Raw genomic sequence first — 24,205 nt, forward strand, 5'->3', positions numbered from 1 at the left:
CTCTTTCCTGCTTATGCAGGGGGTCGGACTCGATGATCTATTGAGGTCCCTTCCGACCCTAGCATCTATGAATCTATGAATCTATGAACAGGATTGAAAAATGTGATTATTTTAAAAAATCTGAACATTTGGTGAAAAGAAATTTACAACATCATGACAGTCTGGTCTGATAAAGAGGCAGAAAATAGACAATCTAATAGAACAAGACGATCAACAGGAAAATGGCAGTCATAAAATAAACTAGCAGATTAATGCTCCCTTTTGCATTGTTTCCTCTACTTACTTTCTGCATACTGCTTTCGGACCAGCTTTCCATCCATAGAACCTGGCATTTCTTATGCAGAGCTGGATTACTTTCACAGTTTATTGTGAAGTTTAAATTAGCAGAATCCATAATTAAGACAACGTGCAGGTTTTGTTGGATCCCTAATGGAAATATAACATATTAAGGGAGTCAGAATTCAATCAGTTTACTATCTGATACCTTCATTGCAAATAAACTACAGACCGTCTTCCAAGAAATGTGCCATAGAACAATTTTTAGGGAAAGACGATGATAATTAAATACAAGAAATTTTTTAAGACAACATTAAACAGAGAAATTAATTTAGTGTCTTGGATTATAACAATATATACTCCAGTGTGGGTTTTTTTTTAATTTTTAAAGATTTGATAACATTTAAGTGGATATGATTAGATTTTAAAAAACTAACTAGCCCTTGAGTCTGCCTGTCAATTTCTGTTTTCTACCAATGATCCTTTCCTATTTTCCTTGTGTTGCTCTCTGAAAGACCCAAATAAGAACCAGAAAGTAAGTGCCTCTTTTGAAAGCATTTAATTTCTTAGGACTACCCACATGTGAAAAGGTATTCATGCACTTATGCATTTACATCTAACCATTTAATGGGAAACATTTGAACTTGCTGGCAACTACACAAAATCAACCAGTTCAAAAAAAGGGAGACAAATATTTTCTTTCCTTTCAGCTACAGTATTCAGAATTGTTACTTGAAATACAAAGGATACAATCTCTCATGTAGAAGTACAATTTTTCTATTGAGACCTTTACCTAAATGAGGACTGTCCAACTGGCAGCCTGCAAAAGGTGAAGTTGCAACCCCCAGGCTTCTGCCTAGCTGCCACTCCTCTCATCACTCCAGCTGCAACAGCAGCCAGACTCCAGGCTCCCCCTTCTTCCTCCAGTTGCCTCTTTCTACTCCAGCCCAGCCCAGAGGGTGGGGCAGTTGGCAATCCAGGGAGCTGAGGAGAAGCCTGAGGTGCATGGTAGAGTAGGGGGAAAGAGGGGTGCATGGAATGGGTTGCAGGCACATGGTATAGCTGGGGGCACCAGCATGGATGCATTGTGTAGTGGGGGGGGGGACGGGCCATGGACATGCAGTGCACTGGGGAGAGGTTGTGGGCACAAATTCAGGGAGGTGGGAGGCACATGATGCAGTGAGGGGGAAGGGCATTCATGGGATGTGTGGTCCATGGGGCATGCAACTCCCAGCTACTTAGAAGTTGGATAGCCCTGACCTAAACCAAATAATTCATTGTTTCCTACTCTCTGTGTGTTTTTTCAACTGCACAAAGATTCAAAATTTACACAAATTACCAACATTTCAGAAAATACTTGTCAAATGTTATTTTACCCATGTGGCTAGGTAATAATCAGTTCCAATTCACAGAATTCAATTCACTTACTGTATGTAAAATAGTTGAAAATTGGTCCTGTAAATCCATCTTGTGAAGCTTGGTCTTTCAGAGGAGACAGTAGTGGTTCTAATTCTTCAATTGTGTACAATCCAGGAACCTCGCCTGTATCAGGAACAGTGCAATCTACTTTAAAAATGTATTAAGTAATCAAAATATGACTAGTAAAATACCATCAAACTTCCTGTTTGGTGAATTTGGATAACACAGAATGTATCTACATCCATACAGGACCTTTATCATCATACTGTCATCAGAACAATAAATCCAGTAGTGTCTGTGATCTCATTTCTATAAAGAACTTGACGTTGCTTGCACTACTGAGATACAATTCAAAGCATCCTGCTACCCTGCCCAAGCACTATTCACTACACGATACTCTATACTTTACAAGTCAAAACAGAGTCCAGAATGCAGAAGGAGAAGATAGAGTGAAAATACAATACCCCTCCAATTTCAGATGCAGATACCCTACCCTAGAAAGAAACAAATAAATAAGATCACTTATGTCAATGGTGCTCAACCTTTCCAGCACACAAGCTAATCAAGCAGAGCATGGAACTGGATCCAGCCCATGGGGCTGGGCCCACAGACTGACCCCATGGGTTAGGTTTAGTCATTGTGCTGGACCAGGCTGGTACTCAAGGCCATGTCATCCAGACTGTGGACCTCCCCATGAGTTCAAAAACTTAGTAACAGGAGTGCCTTAGAACAATACTTCTACCTCTCCCTTGCCACCAAAGACCTGCAGAGAGCCCCACGGGGCAGATGACTCTGCTTCACAGGCCAGATCCAGCCCACGGGCCATACTTTGAACACCACACACCTATATGACTATGAGGCAAAGGCCAGGACAAGCCTAGAAAACTCAGTAGTATAGTGGTCCCCAGACAGAGATACTGCCAATCTCACAGAGGAATTTATGGAGCTGCTGCTTAGCTTGACACGATGGAAAATTGTTTGCAGCCTAATACTATTCCCACTAGTAGCTTCTCTCCTTATTATGACAGATAAGTAGCATCTCTCATGTGGAGTTCAGAGACTAATCTTTGGCTGGAATTTCAGCCTAATCTTCTTTGCTAGAAGTTCCAGGACTAAGCCCAGCACCACAGCTCAAGACCTCATTATTCTTCCAAAGCTGCCAAAACACTTCAGTAGCAGATAATTTGCATGAAGACAATAATTGTGTGTTTACATTTCCTTTATTAACAAATTAAAAATTTTACTCTAGATTATCTTCTAATCATTTACTACATTATAAGAATAACAGAATTAAATGAGGAATAAAACTGGCATCTGAAATAGAATTATCAAAGTTTGTACCAGAATAAGAAATGTCTTACTGTCACACGTCTTTTTCTCATTTTTAACAATTGGATACTAAGATCAACAATTCTTAGTTATAACAAGTGTTAGGGAAGACAAATACATTCATATTGCTATAGAAAAAAAATATGCAGAAGTGTTTCATTTAGACAAAGCAAAATCTTTAAAATTTAAATAATTATTTGGGAACCAACTCAATAGAGCATTCCACAAAAAATGCTTTTGCAGAGTAATGTGAACACTATCAGCAAATTTTTGGCTTCTTCCCTCAGTGGCTTACAGCAAGCTCTGAATCGTTCTCTGAACGGTTTTCCAGTTGCCAGATATATCCATTTAAGCAAAATTTTAACATCTTGTTTTCAGCAGCTGTAAAACCTATAGGCCCTGGCATTTTGGACAGAATGAAATAAACACAATGTGACTGGCATGAATATTGTGTATGCTTGAGATGTCTCTTTGAAGCTATAATAATATTAATTTATTGTACAGCTTTCTAGAGGAATGCTAAAGCCTGGAACAAATCATGGGGATTCTGTTTCCTGAGAACTGTTGAAAAAAGAACTTACTAGGACAGAAAGGTTTCTAAAGCAAAAAAGAACAGCATCTTTTTTTTCTCTTTAGGACAGCAGCAGATTGTTCAGATTATGCCACATCTTTTCTGTAGGATTATATGACTTTGGACAGAACAGCATGAGGATATTTTGCTCTGAACCATGAAAAGACGAGTTAACCTCTGGCAAGTAAGTTTTGAAGTCCTTAACAGCACATTGTCATATGGAAAACATAATGAGGTTCCTGGCTACAAAAAGCAGGCTACCTGACACCTATCTAGCAAGCATGATAGCTACAAAAAAAGCAGTGTTAGTGGCTGGACAGAATGGTATAACTACTGACCATAGATCAAAGGTTTATGGCTTTAAACCCTTATGTCAAGTCCCATTCAGGGAAATTGGTCTGACCATACCTACAGGCAGTCTGACACCTTTAAGATACCTGAATGATCTGCCAAGAATATGCATATAAGATGCTTTTTATAATAAACAATGGCATATTATGGTGCTAGGATGTAGTCCCTTGTCCATACTGTACGGAATAGAATCATACAACCATAGAAAATGGGGGTTGGAAAGAACCTCAAGAGGTCATCTAGTCCAACCCCCCTATCGGACATAAGAAAAAGCTTCTTTATAGCCTGTGTGTCCAGGGTCTGAAACAAACTCTCCCCAGAGGTGGTGCAAGCACCTACTCTGGACTCATTCAAAAGGCATTTGGATGTTTATCTTGCTGGGATCATTTGAGCCCAGCAGACTTCCTATCTATGGCAGGGGGCCTAGATTTGATCCTCACAAGGTCCCTTCCAGCCCCTAATGTCTATGAAATCTATTATATTAAAGCAAGACCAGTCCCAACTAGATCATCCCAGCCAAGGCTTTGTCTACCTAGATCTTAAAAACCTCCAAAGATGGAAATTCCACAGCCTCTTTGAGTAACCTGTTCTATTGCTTTACTACCCTACTAGTGAAAAAGTTTTCCCTAATATCTAACCTAAACTTCCCTTGCTCCAACTTGAGACCATTGTTCCTTGTTCTGTCATCTGTCACCACTGAGAACAGTCTGGCTCCATCCTCTTTGGAACCATCCTTCAGGTAAAGCTACTATTAAAACCCCCATCAGTCTAAATAAGCTCAATTCCCTTAGGCTCTACTCATAAATTATGTGCCCCAGCCCACTAACCATTTCTGCTGCCCTGTGTTGGACAGTCTTCAATTTGTCCACAAGCTATCTGTACTGGGAGAACCAAAACTGGACACAGTACTCCAAATGTGGCATCACCAGTGCCAAAGAGGGGAATAATCATTTCCCTTGACCTGCTGGCAACACTTCTACCAATGCAGCCCAGTACACTGTTAACCTTCTTGGCACCAAGGGCACACTGCTGGCTCATATTCAGCGTATTGTCCACTGTAACCCCCAGGTCCTTTTCTGCAGAGCTACTGCATAGCCAGTTGGTCCCCAGCCTGTACAGTTGCACAGGATTTTGCACTTGTCCTTATTGGACTTAATGAGATTTCTTTCAGTCTAATCCTCCCATTTCTCTAGGTCCCTCTGACTCCTAGACATACCCTCCACCATATCTACTACTCCCTGCAGCTTGGTGTCATCCACATAGCTAGGATAGTAGAGTCTTGAATGAAGTGGTAGGAGTGTTTGTTGTTTATAATAAAAGGACATACAAGTTGCTCTCTGAAACTCCTGAAAAGATGCCCATTGCATTTCTTAGACTACATTCTTTGCAGAGGATCTCTGCTGCTATGGTGAGAGGAAAATGTAACCTACTTAAGAGTAGCTTGAGACACTAGACCATCAATCCTTCAGTGATTCCCTAGGTCAAGATGGCAAACACAGACGTACAAACATGAAAAAATATCAAAGGTATAAAATAAAGTGCTTGTGACAAACTGAACCACCAGCTGGTCTCTTCTAGAGGTAGAAATTCTGCTGTTCTGCATTGAATAGAAAAGATTAATCCAAGAGTTGATAGCAACAGTAGTGAACTACCTCCAGATTCCACATGTAATAGGCCTGTGCGAACTGGGAAGTATTTGTTCGAATTTGGATTTGGCCGACTTGGAAGACAATGATTCAATTCATGCCCACCCCTTCACCCCTCCCCAAGCAATGCACCCTCCTGCCCCGGCTGGGCAGCTTGTTCCAGCCCCAGCCCCAGAAAACTTACCAGCTGAAGTCAGCTGTCTGTTTTTAGCCTATGGCCAAAACGCCGAAGTGGCTAAATCTTTTCTGAAGCTTTTCCAAATTGATTTGGATGCTTCGAATCGATTCAGAGCTTTTAATTAGTCTCCCAATTCAATTTGGATTCGGACATTCAGTCCCTAAATCAGGCCAAATCTCCAAATCAAATCTGCTACCAAAGCTTCGCACAGCCCTAACAGATATTACTCATTTCATGACTAAGAAGATGAACAGGAGAATACATAATAACTGGTATATCTATTTTCCAGTCTATCCTTAAAATTAGCTTTAAACAAGATAACCCATACACCAGAAGCAATTTAACTGTGCCATCAAGAAGCTCAGTATAGTCTAATTTATCCTGCTTGTTAAAAGATCTACACCACGATGAAATCTGCAACAGACATAATTTAAATTTAGGAAAAAACAGATTTATGGTTACCCATAGAGCCTTAACTCTGCTACACTGTGTGTCCCAACTATGCACTGAATTAGGTCCGAGTCCAGTACCAACAACAGCACATAATCATGCCTCTTCAAACCATAATTCTTTTTTCTTCATCTCACCTGAAGATAATAGACTGTTGATCATCTCAAGGAATGTGGAATGGACAAATTGATAGTCCTCCAACAGCAATACTACCTGCTGTGCCTCAATGCCAGCGAGCTCCATCACCTAATAAAAGGGAAGTCATTTTAATAGAGTTGCGTGAAATAAAAAACTGAACTATAAGCCTTTGATAATTTATTTACACACACCAATGTATGTGTACATACACACACACACACACACACACACTCTTAATGTTTTCCATAGTTCTTCAAATTTTTACACTTATAGATTCTCAGCAGATGAACAGATAATATGAAAAATAAGGAATATTCTACCTGGAAGCACAGATTTCTAATTAGAAACCAGTAAAGATAAATACTGCATTTATTAACATAATACATGCAACTTTTCCCACCCCAAATTAGCCATTCAAAATGGGGTGCCTGTCTTAAATGAGAAAATTAAATTCCACAGAGCAATGGAGGTGGGAGCGCTGGAGCTGAAGCAGGTACTGTCCTTGGCCCCAACTCATGCAGAGCTGACCACTCTGTGCACAGAGTGTACAGACAGTATCCTCTCATCAGTGTCACTCACTCTTCCCCTGCTGCAGGGCCAACTGTCACAGGTTTAACCCTTCACAGCTGCAACAGAATTAAGACTTTGAGAGAGTTAACAGCAGTAGCTGTGAGAGGGTTAAACCAGAAGCTGCTGGCAGAGAAGCAGGGGGATGGGATTCTGCCCTGCTTCATGTAGCCAGAGCATTCAGTCCTGGATGAGCTGGTACCACAGCAAGTAAGACTGAAAAAATCTTTTTTTCTTCTTTCTGACTTCCCATTACAAGATGCATGTCTTATCTGGGGCCTGGAATATGCAAATAGACATGTTATATTCTGACCCACATAACCTTAAAAGACAAAAATTTCCAAGTGTTACCTTTAACAGCACTCAAAGACTGATGCAGTTATGTTTATCTTTGTATGCATGAATAATGGAGTTTTCTTATAAAGCTCCTGAGGTCATTTTGGGAATTCTGACTCTCCAAATCTGGTTCATTTTAATATAACATACGTGTCTTCTTAAATCACTGACCTTTTACTTGATAAAACATTTTGATTTTGTATTGTACTCTGTAGTGAGGTTTGGGTTCCAGGGGCAGCCATGACACACCTCTGGTGACCATATAAGTCTTGCCCTACTCCAGCCTTCCCCTTCTCACTCATCTGCCACATCTTATATTTGTTTAATCAAATGGGAAGCTGCCTAAGGGTACTAAAGCCCGTTCTTCTGGCTACCAGCAAGCTTCTCCCAGACCCTGCTGGTTCTCAGTCCTGCCCCACTCAGGCTAAGTTAGTCTTCCGAATCCACCTATGTCCTCCCCCCAGGGCACCTGTAGCCTTAAGGGCTATTCACGGCCTCTGACCTCTCCTACAGCTGTTCCCATGCATCACAGGTATTACTGTACCATCACTCCCTTGTCTGGATCCTGACCACCTTGATCTCCACCCATTTTCTCTAGCTGGGACTTCTAGTTCTGGTCCTTGCTTCTGGGCTCCAGCTATTGTCTTGGTACTCAGTACTGGGTCTCCTGGCCCTGTCTCCACCCTGCTATAGGCTCTAAGCCTCCTTTGACTCTAACTGGGCCGCCTGACCTGGTCTATGTCCTGAGTCTCTAGCCCCTAGCTGGGCTCAAGACACTTCCATGCCCTCAGGCACGACTGAGACATCCATATCACCCCTGATAATCCCAAACTCAAACTGCCAGCATAAACTGCAACAAGGAACAAGCCCACTGCCTGTAACACAAACTAAACCCACACCAGGTGCAGACATCAACATTAGCTTACTGCCTGTATATAGCAAGGCTTCCCCTTACCCTGGCTAGTATCCCTCTGTGAGCCTTCAACATCTTGCTGCCAGGCCCCAGGCAGCAAAGAAGTCAGCTGGGAATCCTAGTGCAGTCTTCCTGACCAAGAGCTCCTTTCTCTGTGGCTTGCAGGGCCAGACTGCCTGAGCTGGCTCCAGCTCTGGGCTCATAAACTGCCTAAGCCCTGCCTCCTCCAGTCAGGTGGCACCCCAAACAGCCACAGGCCTATGAGGTGGTTTCCATGCCAGTATGCAACTGCTGCTCTAGCAGCACCGCTGCTGCCCAAGTTAGTAAGACAGCAGGGCAGAGCCTGTCTAGTAGCTAGCTTTGCAACAGACAGTCCTATACAGAGTTTTCCTTGCCAGGCTGCAGATGCACCTGTTTTTACCCTAAGCCACTCTCTACCTTGGCAGCAGTATTTCTCCACTGCCTTCCTTCTTGTAAATGGCCTATATTACTCTGCCTGAGCATGATCAGATGCAGTTTTTCTCCTTAAAGTAACAGAAGCTCCAGGCTCCCTGTTACACACTCATTATGCCCTTACTACAGGCAGGATACATTCACAAATGAAAAAGAAGACTGGATTTTTAAAAATATTTTAGAAGAAGCTTTGAAATTTTCAAATGTTATCACTTCAGATCCTACAGTTTGTCTTATACTAGCAGATCCCTGCACCCACACACAGCTCAAGGAATTTGAGAGGACTCCATGTTTGAGCATGGGTCCACCCAGATAGAAAACACCTTATAGCATCTGGACCCAAGAGTATAAACTCTTCCAGGAAGTGGTAATCCATTTATAAGTATTTATAGTACACCTAGGGCACTGAGGCATGGGTTCTGATAATAAATACAATCAACTGTCATTTATAAAATTTACAGGGATAGATTTTATAAAGTGCTCAGTACCCACCACTAGGGACAGACTGTCAGAGAAGTCTAGCACCAAGCAGTCTTACTGAGAATAATAGGAGCTTCTGAGACTTCTGACCTATATAAGAGAATTCTATTTTGTATCTTTCAAAATTCCCTTGACCAATTCTGTCAAGACAAATTCAATTTAAATACATTGTAAAATAAAAGAATGTGAGTGACATACATGTTTAAGATCATTTTTAAGTTGTTTCACTTCATAGCCTCTGGAAATCTTTGGAGTAACCAGAACTGCTCCATGCATATGACTGACTAATGAGGTAGCAGTCCGACGACCCACGCCACTTCGTCCTGCTAAAAGAAGTGATCCTCCAGGAAAGCTCAGTACTCTGTCAATCCTAGACATATATTCAAGGACTTCTGGGAAAAGTAAAATCTCTATCTCCTTGTTATCTCGTCCATAATGAATGATTCCCTACATAAAAATGAGAGAACAAATATTTTTGGGAATAATAAATATAAATACTAAATGATGTATTAAGTAAAGAGGTACATATATGTACATGTAAGTGAATAATAATTGCAGGATATGACAATATTCAACATTTTACAAAGAAATAAAGGGTTTGAAAATGATAAAGAACTTCAATTATACTGCTAAAACTATTCTATTAATACAGTTAAATTCTGTTACCTTTATGACCCTGCTTGCTGCTCTACATAGATTTCAGACCTTAAATAAAGAAATCACTAGGACTAAGGGTTACAACCTTAACTGAAGTCTAGCCTGAAATAACCCTTCTAAACGAACATCCATTTTAAGAGAAGCAAAAAAACAAATAAATAAATAAGAATAACAATATATAAATTAAAACTATGTAATAGGCCAAAGCCTGAGGAGTAATCAAATTGTGCTATGATCCTTGGTCTGACCAGGGACTAAACTTATTCCTTTCTTAACTAGCTTTTACACTGTTGCACATTTGCCAGCTATAGTTCTTTCCTCAGTAGCCCAATCTAACCTCAGATCTTAGGGCTATATCCTGGTCCTATTGCCCCCACAGGAGCAAAATAACCATGACACTGAAAGTAACCGCAATTATGCAATTAGGGAGCACTATACCACCTGAAGAAGAAACTCCAGAGCACTGATGCTCCCAGACCACGTGTGCATATATATTCCTTGGGCCCTATATAGGCAGAGGAGGTGAGAAAGATCCAAATGAGTGTGGATCAATATGAGTTTTCAACCCATAAAAGTAGTTATCCAGGTCTTTCCACTGGAACAGGCACTGAACCCATCAATATTACTTTCCACTTTGGAGTCACTGCCCTCAAAAATCAGCCAGGCCAATGCAAAGCCAGCACTTTTGCATTTACTTTCCAGCTTCAAGATTTGACTTCAATTGCTTAACAAGAAGCTGATTTCTGCTTCTAAATTACCTGCCTGTACCCTTAGAACTCTTAAAATGCAAATTACATATGCTTTTCTAACCAAAAGAAAATTAATGGCAATAAAATTGTTATTTCAAACAATTTACAAATGTAACAGTAGACTTTTAAAAGTCCATTCTTCAGTACTTATTCATTACTCTTAGCACACCTTTTTTATAACATTTTTTAGGTCTGCTGAGTTTAGTCTGCCAAGTGGCCTTCCATGTGGAGGTAATGTTGTCCCTGGTGGTATGAATGCCTCAGAGCTAGCTCCCCAAGTTACATAGAAGATATCTGTGAAAATAAAAACAAAACCATAAAGAGTCTGCATCCTCCAATGGTAAAGAACATTTCTGTCAAGTCTTGCAACAATTCTTATCAGTTGTTTTACCTGTCATATTGTGCAGGATATCTGAGCCCCAGTCTCCTTGAAATACTTTCATTAAAATATTATCAAACACATGGAGTTCTTTCACACCAACAATTTTGTCACGGAAGAGGCGACAGGCTTCATAAGCAACAATTTCCAATACATAATCTATTGTATGCGTTGATGACCCTACAAAATGCATATATAATGTTTGAAATTGTTATACTTTAATAATAAATTGCAAACTTTTCAAAGTACATGAAGTCTAAAATCCAGTAATAAAATTAAAATACATACCGGAATATTGGATACCAGCACGAATGCATCAAAAAATGGTAAAAGAAAAACTAAATATTATAAACCATTTTTAAAGTCACACTTCATGCATACCTACACAATACAACGTTATAAATCCAAAAGCAAGTTTTCTAACAAAAGTGCGTTGTCAATATATAATTCAATGTCAGCTATGTAACCTGAATGTTCAAAGTGCTGTACATAAAATAAAAACAAAATCATGAAATACACTACCCTCTTCAAATAGAAGACTATAAAAAGCCAGGGACCCAGTTTTAAAAGAGAAAGAGAAGGGCTGGTAAATAAGTAACAAATTCAAAAGCAGGTGGTGTTTGTTCTCAAACACTACTGAGGAAAACTAAACTGTAATACAGTATAACCTCATAAATCCAGCATGCTTGGGACCAAGCACCTGCCAGAAAATTCCAGATTTTTGAAACTGGAGCGGCAGCCAGTCCCAAAGCAGTGGTCACACGTGGAGCAGAGTGCAAGGTGGTGGATGGCAGTAGCAGCTGCCATGCGCAAGCTTCCCCCTCTGCTGCTCTGGGACCGGCCACTGCTATTCCCCGAGCTGCTGGATTTTTGAGAATTCCAGACTTTTGCTATCTGGATATAAGAGGTTATACTGTATGTTTCTTAAAATTTGAGAAGGAGCAAGGAGTTCCACTGATTCAAGTTGGTGGAAATGAACTACATACCCCATTTTTCATCACATGAAAAGCACTATAATTTTCTACCTTTATATGCCATACTGGGATTTCTCAAACAGGACAGGACCTCCACTTAGATTTAGTCATTGCAGCTTTGCTGACTTCAACAGATAAATAATACTTAACACCTGACGAGGATCCAACGCAAAAAATAGTGTGCGGACATATATGCTCATCAATTTTGTTCTCCCTGAAAATACCTTGTATCACCATTTACACTAGTGTAAACATTAGTATAGAACAAGTACAATACAACCATGATAAGATTATTCATAGCTCAGAACAACAACAACTCCAAAGGAAAGACAAAATTCAGACGGAAAACGAGCTTAAGTTCTCAGTTTCCACATAACACTGAATGTTTCACCTTCTCAGAGGATGAAAAAAGGAGAAGTTTAAGGCTGTGTTTTAACCAGAAAGCACTTCAACATCATGAAAAGGCATCCCACAAGGCAGGTAATCACTACATATTTAAAAACGGTATCATCATCCTCCTGTTTAACAGGGAAAAGGTGATGACTGTAAGTAGTGGTTTCACTGCTTCTTCACCAACATTACCAAGACAGATAGAGCAGCATGCTTCTGTGAATCCAGACAAGAGATATCCTTAAACAAAACCACATTATTTGCTGGTACTGGAGCCCACATAATCAAAATGACTGGAAGGAGCAGCCCAGATTCATTCATATTTAAACAATGATAGCTCCCTCCTGCATTTTAAAAATACCACTATTTTGCAAAATTAGAAACCAAACAAAACAAAAACTTTCCTGGCAGAGAATTTTTTATAGAAATCACTTTTGTACTTCAGCTGACAGTAAACCTAATCCTACTCCTTTTCCAAGTACAGAATTCCAGTGGCTTCAAATGGTAGTTCAGCATGTTGACAGTTTGCAAGATCAAGTCAATGGTAAGACCATATAAAAATGTGGTGGACATTTCAAAAATGTTTCATCATTTGGAACACAAAAGGGTGACTCACCTCCTGCTAAATCATATCTGAATAAACCAAGAACCCACTGAGTGAGAATGCACGGTGTGAAAAGGTAATGACTGTGATCATCAACTGTGAATTTTGCTCGTACCTGAAAACATAAGTTATTTAAAATATAAGTGACATTTTAACTGTAACTATTTAGCAGAAATGTAATTAAATCTTTTTTTTAATGCTCATAGATGTTAGACTTACTTTAAGCACACGAGTCCACATATTTTGCTAATATCATTGAAAAACACTGGAATTGTTTTTATCTTGCTTTCAGACCAAAAATGCTACCTCAACGCTATAGAATTTCTTGTATATTATGGCTGAGGTAAATTTTAAGTTATGAAATTTGTTACCTGTTCCTTTCATGAGAATCAGCTCTCTTGAAGTATAGTGGTCTTAAGATTGGGTTGACTTTTTTAGTTGACCATCAGTAAGGCTAGGGACAGACATTACACATAAACGGGTTTAAGTGATCAGAAATTGGTTTAAACCTGTAACAGAACTGATGTTCACTGCATGTAAACCAGTTTGAAAATGGCTGAAACCAGTTTGAGATGAACCTGGTTGAATGCAGTATCAGACTTAACTGATTTAGGTCAAAATGGTTTATGCAATGTCTATCCCAGACCACTTGCTGCCTTAAGATAAACCCGGCATGCTCTCTGAGCTGGGTGGGGCTCTCTGCTTCACAGCAGGGCTGGCCCCTCCCCTCTGCTCCCTGGCTGCAGCTCCAGCAGAGACTTGCAGCCACAGAGGTCTGCCTGGATTCTCCCTGCTAAGCAGGGATCTTCCCCACTCTCCTCTGCCTTATGCAGACACCTCAGCATTATCTAGCAGACCACATGCTGGCTACAGTCCATGCTGTGGGAGACAACAAAGGGAGACACACTTTTTGGAACTAATCAACAGGTAGCTTAATGTCCTTCCTTGGAAAAGCTGTTTAAGAAGAGCTGTTTAAAAGCTGTTTATGAAAAGCTCCATTAGTTAATGGAGAGAGGCTTTGTTTTCTTAATAGGTTGATAAACACTGAGGTAGGGGTGATAAATATTCCCTGTGGGGCTGCTCAAGAGGGGCAGGGAATAATAACAGCGTCCTGCCAGGGCCTGATCACCCCCCCCTCAGCTCAGTGCTGTTGGAAGGGAAGGGAGGGCTGCTCTAGCGCTCCCTGGCTTCTAGTCTGAGTCACAGCAGGCATGTGCCTGATTTTTTTCAGTCTAGAGGGGATGTCTGTATATTTATAAACTGGTTAAGCCTAGTCAGGTTAGACTAACCTGGGAAAATTGAATCAATTCAGGCTCAGGCTTTTTGAAAGTCTGTCCCTAGCCTAGAAGAATTTCTCTAAATTCTCTTGCATAAGCCAAAAGAATGGAAGGTCTGTGCAAAATCAGGAGTAAACGCCAAACATATTTGACATACATGGTATCAGACACATTCTTCAGACAGATAATATATGTAACACTGCTTTATGTTCTACACTTCCAGCTATGGTTAGAACTACAATGGTAACTTTGTGTGTTCTTTATCTGCATACCCTCATTAAGAAGCATATATGGAAGTCTGGGGCTACTCATGCCTGTTGTAACTGTTTGTTGTAGGCCTAACGTGTGCACTTGTAAAGGATGGATCAGATTTTGGGTCCACCAGCTCACCCCTCAAAACCTGTAAAGCTCATAGACACACAAGTGTTATTAATGCAAAATTACATAAAGGTCACTGGAAGGTCAGCATTCACTGAGACCTGTGCAGAGATCTACAATGGGAAGTTCTCCGTTTTAGTGCAAACACCGTGTGGAAGGAACAGGAGAAATAGTAAACAGGATATTTTGCAGATGACCTTACAGCACGTCAACTCTCCAAAGTGCTTGTGAACACAAAATCCTGTGGCAGGTTCAGGTAGAAACCCGATATTCACTATAGCTAAAAACGCTAAAAATCCCTAAGCCTGCTCTTGATCTAGGACAGAGTCTGAAAGAGCTGGAGTTGCATAAGTGACCTAAAGAGGACCAGTACAGGAGTGGTGGTGACTCCTGCAGATAACAGAAGAGCAGCAGTGAACCCTGGTAGTGGCGCAAGAGTAGTGGTAACCCCTGAAAGCACCAGGCAGACCTGTGCTTCTTAGTGACCAAAATAGTGATCCCTAGCAGTGCACCTTACCAGTGCTCCCCAGCAGCAGTGGTAGCAAGTCTAGCAAGGGCCTCCCTACCCAGGACACAATACTTGGCTGGCACAGGTGGTAAAGTCCCCAGAACAGAGAGGCAGACCCTGGCACCAAGGAGATGCAGGGTCCTCCTGGGTGGGCCTCCCTACCCATGACCTAAAAGCCCAAAAGAAATTAGTAGTAGCCAAAAGGAAAAGTTCAACACTGAGGTGTGTATATGCCCACACCTGTCAGGAGCTTAGGTACCTGACTCAGGCTACATATTAAGCATCTCCATTCACTCACCGTGCAAAATCCCAAGTCTTGATTCTGAGGCAGATGCCTATATTGGGAATGCCATCTTTTTCATAGTAGCCTAGTAGTTAAAGCACTTGCTTGGAAAGCAGGAGATCTAGATTACAGGCCCTACTCAACCTCAGGCCATTCAAACCTATTTATTCCACTTCTCAGAAAGGTGCTCTAATCCCTAGACTATACAATAGTTTGGGAAACACTCTTTACTCCTCCTGTTGAAGAGGAAAGCTTGGTTCCCAGGCTTAGTTCTGTCCTTAAACAATTACTTTCTAATATAAATGCATAAGAAGTCCTAAGAACAGGGACCAAAAACCAGGTGTTGCTACTCCCAGCTAAATTCCTTAAGTAGGAACAGAAGCATGTCTCCTCCTCCTTGTCTCCTGCTGGACCCAGGACTTTTACCACTACATCCTCCAGGCTGCAACATCTGTGACCTCATGAATGTATGTATGAGTTTAATTTTAGATCTATATAAACTATTTTCCATTTAGATATTAATACTGGTCAAACTTTCTCATTATCTACCTTTATATGTAAAGATAAAGAGTAAAAGACATTGTTGCTTCTGGATTTTTTAACTGCCAAAAAAGATAACAAATTACTATACCTGTTCATATACTTGAACCATAGACCCTGCTAGCTGATGTATTTTTGGTAAGGAACCCCAAATGGAGTGATTCTTTAGATTTTTGTGTAGCACAGGTTCTAAATATCCACTATAGATTGTTTGCAGTTGGTCTCTCTCTGGATAGCTACAAGCAAAAAGAAGAGTCAAAGAAAAGTATGATTATCATCATTTTTAATGTCTGTAATAAATGAAGTTTTGGATTCATATCTATTATTTACTATAAAACTTACATTCAGCTAACTAAACTGTAATTTGATTTTATTTGAATGCTCAGAAACTTTACAGGTATATTGTTAAATATGGTCAAACTTCTAAATCCACCAAAAGGCACTTTAAAATAAGGCTGTAAAGATATAATTTACTGTAATCAAAGTAATTCAAAATGAATTTATTTCAAATACTTAAATACAAAGAAGGCAATAATATAGGTAGATATTATTCCTCTACTGCTTTAAAATACTGCGAGGCAGCAAAAATAGATTCCAAATCTATAGATTCTACATTACTAGAGGTCAGAGGCTAGATTATACAAAGCAGAATTACAGTCCATGTTTTCAGTTCACATTTTCAGGAGAGTCAGGCAGGGACACTGTCTGCAAACTAATGTAAGATCTCAAATCAGGGTTAAGTTCTTGCACACACTTACTCAATTGCACAAAGACGAACAATAGATGTAAATCTGGATGTAAGTTTATGCCTTCCTAATGTTCCCCCAGCAGACATGGAAGCCACAATCTGGATGTTTTCTAAACCAACCCATTCAAGATTTTCATCATAAAATCCCTGGTATGTCAAAACCTTTGATGATAAAATAAATATTTTAATAAAAGTAGATGAACAGAAGACAGATTAATACCAAGTCTCCAATTACTACTGATTATTTCTTAATCATCAACAATGTGCTCAGCACTAACATTTTCCTCTGTGACAGTCTCTAAAATTTTTATTCTTAAGCAACTATGCAGCACTTTAAGCAGAAAGATGTACAGCAATGTAAAATCTCAGACTAGACAATATTTTCTATAGCCCAGCAGCACGACTGACTGGCAACTCCCTCTGGAGTAAAGCAGCTCTCAGAAAAGTTGGATCCTTCTCTAACTGTTCTAACCCAACCACAGTAGGGGGGAGTGTCAGGGTAAATAAGGTTTCACTCTGCCAATTTTCAGCTTCTGAGTGGTCACCGAGATACTATGAATGTCTTTTATAATTTAAGGCAACCCTCAGGCCAGCTATGGTTTCTGTCCCAAATCAGCTTGAAGTCTAATAGGATTTGTATTTCAATAAAACAGAGCACATGGTAAAGTTACTGTTAAAAAAATCAACACATAAAAAGAATTTAGTGGATGTGGAAAGAAATAGCTTTTAAAATTAATTTGGAGAAGTCAAAAGTGTGCAAGATGGGCATGGTAGGTTCTAAAAACTGGGGGGAAAGGTCATTTAAAAATATTTCAAGTGTTATATCTCACAGTTACAGTCCACACCAGCAAGAAAATTCGAATGTCATAAATCACTGCTCAGTGTAAACTTAGACTGTAAGGTCTTTGGGAAAGGGACAGTCTTTATTACATATATGTAAAGTACATAGCACAAGTAGGACCCTGGCTCTGGTTGAGGTCTCTATGTTCTACCACAACATAAATGAAATAAAGATGTTAAGTATTAACTATCAAAATAACCAACATATTGTCAGATGCTTAAACTTTAAACTCTCTGCCTGTATATTAAATTATTTGAAGTAGGTCTCTACTATACATTTAATGAATCATAATAAATCATTTCTAGTCTATAATCTTCTATGCATAAACATAATTTTGCTGAAAGCCATATATATTCACCTGTTGCAGGAAAGAAACAAGAGTACTAGTTCCCCATTTATCAGGCTTGGGCAGGTTGATATCCTTTAGATACAAAACCAGCCTTTCACAGTCTTTTGGTCTGTATACACGACCGGTATTTGTACTGATTACCATGCAAGTCTGACTTAGTTTCTGCAGGAGATGTTGAGAGGTAGTTTGTGCACTGCAGTGAACCGTAGCAATCTGGGTGGACCGGAGTTGAGAAAAGGCATGACGAAGTAGCATTCTACCAAAATAAAAGGCATATATATATGCATTTTACGTGCAAAGAATTTTTAAATTGTCAGCAATCTATCTTTAAAGTACTGTATGTGTCAGCTTTCATGAACTCTTTTTACTTTAAAAACAAAATGTGTGTCATGTTGTATTTATAAAATACTAGAAAAGTAAGTGGGCAGCTCTCTATGAGAAATATCTTATTAGTGTTCAGATTAGTCTGAAAAATTGTGCAGTAGCCCTGATTTACAACATGAGGGCAGACCAAAGAGCTTCACAGAAACTCAATCTATTCACGTATTAGAAATTGAAGGATCAGTTTACATTCATGGATAAAGAGGAAACAGAAAAGATTAATACTGAGAGTGAGAGAGAGAGAGAGAGAGCCGTCTATAGATACATATTTAGGAATATGATTTACCCAGAGCCACAGAAATACAAGATTTACACTTATTACCAGGGATCCAGGCTTTCCATTTGCTGTGGAAAAAATATGGATTTTCTCCTTTAAAGGGGAGTGGGAAGAGAGCAATCAGAGGCAGCACCACGCATGTGGCTGGCAATACAACCCCAGGTAGTATGGTGGAGAGCAACTACCGCAGCTTCCTGCAGACAAATCTATGGTGAATGGGAGGGCAGAAACAATGTAGCGGAGGTGCGGGGATGGCATAACTTGTGGGAAATTGAGGTATCAGCTTGTGCTGAGCCCACGTGGTGAGGGAGGGAGTGGGACAGGGCTGGCAGCTGGGGCTGGGGGCACTGTCCAGCTAGTGTTGGGTACACTGCTTGGGGCTGGGGCCAAGGCCGGGGCAGGAATGCATGGCCACAGGGCCCAGCTGGGGAGTGGGATGGAGCCACAGGTGGCTTGTCCAGGGTGGGGGATGCCTCTCCACTGCTGTGCACACTCCTGGAGAGGCTTCAGCTGCCAGAAGCAACACATCAGTGAGAGGAAATGTGCCCAGAGTGGGGTACTGGGCTGCAACCTGGCCAGACTGACACTGGAGAGTCAGGGGACACAAGCTACTGCAGCTGCAGGCAGGGGGCAGCTCATGTTGGTAGCCATGGCAAATGGCTAGTGCAGGGCTTGAAGCAGAAGCAGCAGCAACAGCAACAATTCTCACCATCCTGCTCTGCCCGCTTGTGCTGGGTCCTGCCCACTGGGCCGTGGAGGCAGCTCCTGGCCATTGCTGGTCCAGCCAGGCTGCAGCTCTGTGCCCCACTGCGGGTAAAGAAAACTGGGGCACACACCTCTCATGCCCCCCAACATGTCACCTATGGCATTGCTTATGGTCAGGTATCCCCCACCACACACCCCTGTGCCTCCACATACCCTCACCCACCCTACACACTGTGGGGTTGGTGCCTGGGGCAGTGAGTTGGGAATGAGGGACACCAGCAAGGCCGGAGAGCTATAGGTCAGGAGCGTGAGGCATTGACAGGTCTGGGGGTGGGCTGTGGCTTGGGAGTGAGGGGCACTGGCATATCAGGGCTGCTCAGCACCACAAAACATTAGGAAGGACAGCAGCAGCTGGACCTGAATCCTGATGAGCAAAGGGAACAGAGGGAGTTCTGATTTTCCATAATAAAAACAAAATCAAACCCCAAAATATACAGGTAGTTAGAATTTATTTTGTTATAACGATTGAGACACTGGTAGGCTTCCAAAATGGTTTAAAATTGTAAATATGTAAAAAAAAAAAAAAAAAAGTGTTCAACAGATAGAGAGATAGAGGTGTTTCACTTTAAATTGCAGAAGAAAAGGAGATTTGGGGGTTTTTAATAAGAGGAGTGTGGACTTTTTATCAGTGAATTTTGAATTTTTGAACAGGGAAAACCAGGATCCCTACTTATTACTTTGTTTATATATTATGTATAGTTTTCCAACAGTACTCAAATACCCAGTGAGGATCAGGTTCCCACAGTGATAATGGCAAAGTCAGTAGTTGAGAATCATATTCTTGATTATGCTACTGGCAGAGGTATCAAAGAAACAATGTCTACCAAAAGAACAAAAGTGCTTTTTGTGCTAAAATTTTTTAGAACTTTGTCACAAACTTACAAAAGATAATTTAAAAAGAAAGAAAAATTCTTACCCCTTTCCACAACCTTCAGGGCCAACAAGAAGAAATGGCTGCTTATTGTCAAAGTTTAGCCAGGGTCTAAAGTAATCTAAACTTCTCTGCATGTCAGGGGTTTGAATGACAGGAAGTGTTTGGAGATTACTGAAGTCATCAGCAATCAAATTTTCAGGTTTTTTCAGCTGATATGTCATTAAGTGTCCAGTGGCAGGGTCATAATATGTATCTAGTGGTTTCCTGGGATCCGGTGGAGATTCTCGTGCCCAATTAAAAATCTTCAGACAAAAAAAGGTAAATATATTACTATCTGTTTAGCCATCTGTTAAAATCTGCATCCCTAATAACAATATAAGGTTTATAATTACATTATATAAAATGTGGCATGAGTTTTCAAAAGCAAGTATTCAAAAGGTACGAAATGCAAAAATTGCCTCTACAACGTGATGCAGCCTTTAGTGATGTGGTAATACATTATGTTCCCACAACATAAAGGATGCAGAGTGGCCTTTTTGCAAATATTTATACATTTGACAAATTTAACTAATACTAGATTCTATGATAAATCAAACAAATTAATAGCAAAACTCCCATTAATAAGACTCTCTATTTATTTACATCACTGGCTGTCCCAAATACCTGTCTTCCATTCTGTTCCCAAACACTTTCTTATTCTTCAAGTCCTGCAACTCCAAATGTGTTAGACACATTTCCAACTCCATCCTCCCACAATTCCCAAAATCACACCTTCACAGTCTCATCTAACGAATTGTATTTTCTCCTTTTTGTGTCTCCCCTGTCTCCCTACCATATGCCATATACACCAAGGCTATCAACTATCATATCTGCTTTTGTGGATTTGACTAACCATCCATCACACAAGTCCACCTCTCTTATTGTTGATCTCTCTCTTGTCAATCTCAAGTTAGGCTGTAAACACACTGGAGCATTGCAATTTTATTTATGTACTCTTGGACCATAGCAAACACTATGTTCCTTTATATAACAATTTGGCTGCTTAGAAATAACTGATTTTAAAACATTCTTACCTCTTTTGTAAATTCCTGCCGTGATTTCATGTTGAGATTTCCACCAAGGCCCCTCATCAAGCTAATTATAAATTGTCCACGATCAGTGCATCCACGGAGATGAGACAACCCATTCATCACCGTTCCAACTAGACTGGTTTCTACCACATAGTCATTCTATAAATTCAATTTTTCAGTAAAAAGACATAAACAAATAACCAATAGCAAAATAAACAACATATTGCAGGTTAGGAATTGCTTTGAATGTCTGTATGTATCCTCGCATGGATTAAGGATAACCCAAGGGCTTATAGAGCAGGCTTCTTTTTCTCATAGCACGTGACGAGAGCAAACTTTTCTAAAGAAAAGCCTGCAGAGTTTTTTGTCCCTTATTATTATTAAACAATCTGTAATGCTATTGTTTTATTTCCCCAACCTAGCAACAACTTTTCTTAAAGGTTTTGTCCAAAATTTTTAAATGGCAGTCTTTAAAATTAGGCGTCTTAGCCCATGTTTAGTCAGTAGGAGCTGAGAGGAACTATCAACTCTGAAAAAGCAGGTAATTTATTCAGGTATTTATATACCAACATATTGTAGGTTCTTGATTTTATAAAAAAATTGGCAATGACTATTTCAAGTTTCAGTTTTAATCCGTTTTCCTCTGCAGCCTGTTAATACTGATTTACAAAACAGGAAAGTAATGTTTTTTCGCTCTATCAGTATTTTTAAAAGCTTAAGTTAATTTGCTCAGATCTTCAAAAATATACAGATAGATACTGAACACAGATAATTGAAATCTGAAATATATCTGTTTAATATCATATGAATGTGAAAATACAATATTATGTTAACTGTGTTAAGTATTTTGTAACCTTAATTACAGTGATTGGTATTAAAGACTGCAATAACATATAACAGAAGGAACAATTGAGAAGTCAGGAAAATTCTGAAGTTCATTTAATACTGAGTAAATAGAACCATGTCAATAAAGCAGTGTTAATTTTTATCTTTAGAACCTAGAGTTAATATGGAATAATTTTCCTAATAACATAGAAACTAGCTAAATGGATTATTGGAATAAAAACTGAACAGTTATTAAGATTTTGAGAGTTATTCACCTGTTTTAGAACCCAATTTAAAGCCTTTTCAAAGTAGTCCCCGATCCAGTTTTCAAGATTATGTCTGCATTCTTCAGGCTGGTTTCTTAACCAAGACTTCAAGAGAGAGTGAAGATCTGTATCTTCATCACTAGAACAAAACGTATTGAAAATTAAAAGAAAAATAAGACAATCACAGGCTCTACATTTGGATGCACCATGGCCTAGGACTGAAAAGGTATGACTAAATCAAGTTCTGCTTCTAGTCTCAGGTCCCCCAGTGCTTTACTTGGGACCTTAAGTTATCTAACTTTTCACAAATTTTAGACTGCTGGAAAACATTAAGCCAATCAGGCGATAGGGGATAATGGAATTCAATGCCCTGCCCCCAAAATTATGCAACCTATCATGCCAGACATCAGGAGGCTTTTACTTCTCCGAACTTCTAGGATGTTTGCAAGCAGATTCTATTTCACTTCAAAGCAAAAAAGACCCCCCAGATTGAGTTTTAAGACCCAAAACCTGCAGTTACACACATGCATGGCATACTACTTAGGCCCATAAATAGGACTGCGCCCCTAACAATCAGTGGCAGCAAAAAGACTAAGGAAAAGTTGGCTTACAAGATAACAGATGAAATATTTGATTTCATCACAAAGCCAAATTCAGGTGACATCTATAACTTTCTCTGCCCAAAACAAATGACAGGTTTCAGAAGTTAGCATTACAATGAAGTTGCCAGTTACATGATCACCACATGATCAGGAAAGCTGACTTTGACAAGCTAAGGAGGGTTATCAGTGACCCCCTAAAGGGCCACAACCAAGGGGGAGGGGCGTTCAGGACGAGTGGTTGCTCCTCAAGGGATCAATCCTGGATGCGCAAGCAAAGTTCATCCTGTCTCGGAGGAAAGGCAGCAAAAGGGCACAGCACCCCCCTTGGCTCTCCAGGGAACTGGCAGACCTTCTGCGTCTTAAAAGGAAGACCTACAAAGGTTGGAGCACTGGAATCATCACCAAGGAGTAATACTCTGCTCTGGTCCGGACCTGCAGAGAGCAAACCAGGAAAGCCACGGCTGCGATGGAACTCCAGCTAGCTACAAATACCAAGGATAATAAAAAGTCCTTTTTTAGATATGTGGGGAGCCAGAGTAAAGCAAGGACAACATTGGACCCCTGCTAAACCACATGGGAAAACTGACAACCGATGCCCATGAAAAAGCAAACTTGCTAAACTGGTACTTTGCATCAGCTTTTCATCAGTCCCATGGGATACCCCTGCCCACTGTGGGTCAGGGAGGCCCAGGTGAGGGAGTTTCCTTACCCTCCATCACAGCTGACCATGTAAAGGAACACCGTGACAGGCTGGATACCTTCAAGTCAGCCGGCCCTAACAGCTGACACCCCAGGGTACTCAAAGATCTGGCAAGCATCATAGCTCAGCCCCTGGCATGGATCTTTGAGAATTCCTGGTGCTCTGGTGTAGTGCCCAAAAACTGGAAGAAGGCCCATGTGGTGACTATCTTCAAGAAAGGGAGGAAAGTGGATCCGGCAAACTACAGGCCCATCAGCCTGACCTCTATCCTGGGGTAGGTCTTGGAAAAGATTATCAAAGAGGACATCCTTAACAGACTAGATGACAGCAATATTGTGAGGGATACCCAGCCTGGGTTTGTTGCGGGTAGGTCTTGCTTGACCAATCTCATTTCCTTTTACAACAAGGTGACCTATTACCTGGACAAGGGGGAAGAGATTGATGTCGTGTATCTTGACTTTAAAAAAGCCTTCGATCCGGTATCCCATGATCACCCCTTGCTCAGTTAGGCTTCAGCAGCAGCGAGAGATGCGCGGGTGAAAGACCGCTGTGCCCCCGCTCCCCCAAAGCCCCCCAGAGACCCCTCAGCAGCTGCAGAGCCCCCTGCCAGCCCCCAGCACAACTGGAGGTAAGCGGGGCCCATGATGGGAGGGGGTTAACC

At 40.6% G+C, this 24,205-nt stretch overlaps 1 protein-coding gene across 1 annotated transcript in view; it reads right to left on the reverse strand.

Moving 5' to 3' along the window:
* The window catches only part of DYNC2H1 (dynein cytoplasmic 2 heavy chain 1), a 427,915-nt gene that overhangs the window by 327,391 nt on the left and 76,319 nt on the right, over positions 1–24,205 (reverse strand). Inside the window, exons 40-52 of the mRNA XM_019530264.1 lie at positions 22,252–22,381; positions 21,155–21,310; positions 20,124–20,383; positions 17,794–18,040; positions 16,605–16,756; positions 15,938–16,082; positions 12,873–12,975; positions 10,905–11,072; positions 10,683–10,807; positions 9,306–9,554; positions 6,358–6,466; positions 1,705–1,818; positions 284–426 (exon numbers count right to left, since the gene is read on the reverse strand). Of these exons, the coding sequence (XP_019385809.1) occupies positions 284–426; positions 1,705–1,818; positions 6,358–6,466; positions 9,306–9,554; positions 10,683–10,807; positions 10,905–11,072; positions 12,873–12,975; positions 15,938–16,082; positions 16,605–16,756; positions 17,794–18,040; positions 20,124–20,383; positions 21,155–21,310; positions 22,252–22,381 (2,101 nt within the window). The remainder of the gene's footprint in view (positions 1–283; positions 427–1,704; positions 1,819–6,357; positions 6,467–9,305; positions 9,555–10,682; positions 10,808–10,904; positions 11,073–12,872; positions 12,976–15,937; positions 16,083–16,604; positions 16,757–17,793; positions 18,041–20,123; positions 20,384–21,154; positions 21,311–22,251; positions 22,382–24,205) is intronic.

Source organism: Crocodylus porosus, unplaced genomic scaffold (assembly GCF_001723895.1).
Source record: "Crocodylus porosus isolate Cpor-Errol unplaced genomic scaffold, CroPor_comp1, whole genome shotgun sequence".
Lineage (NCBI taxonomy): Eukaryota > Metazoa > Chordata > Crocodylia > Crocodylidae > Crocodylus > Crocodylus porosus.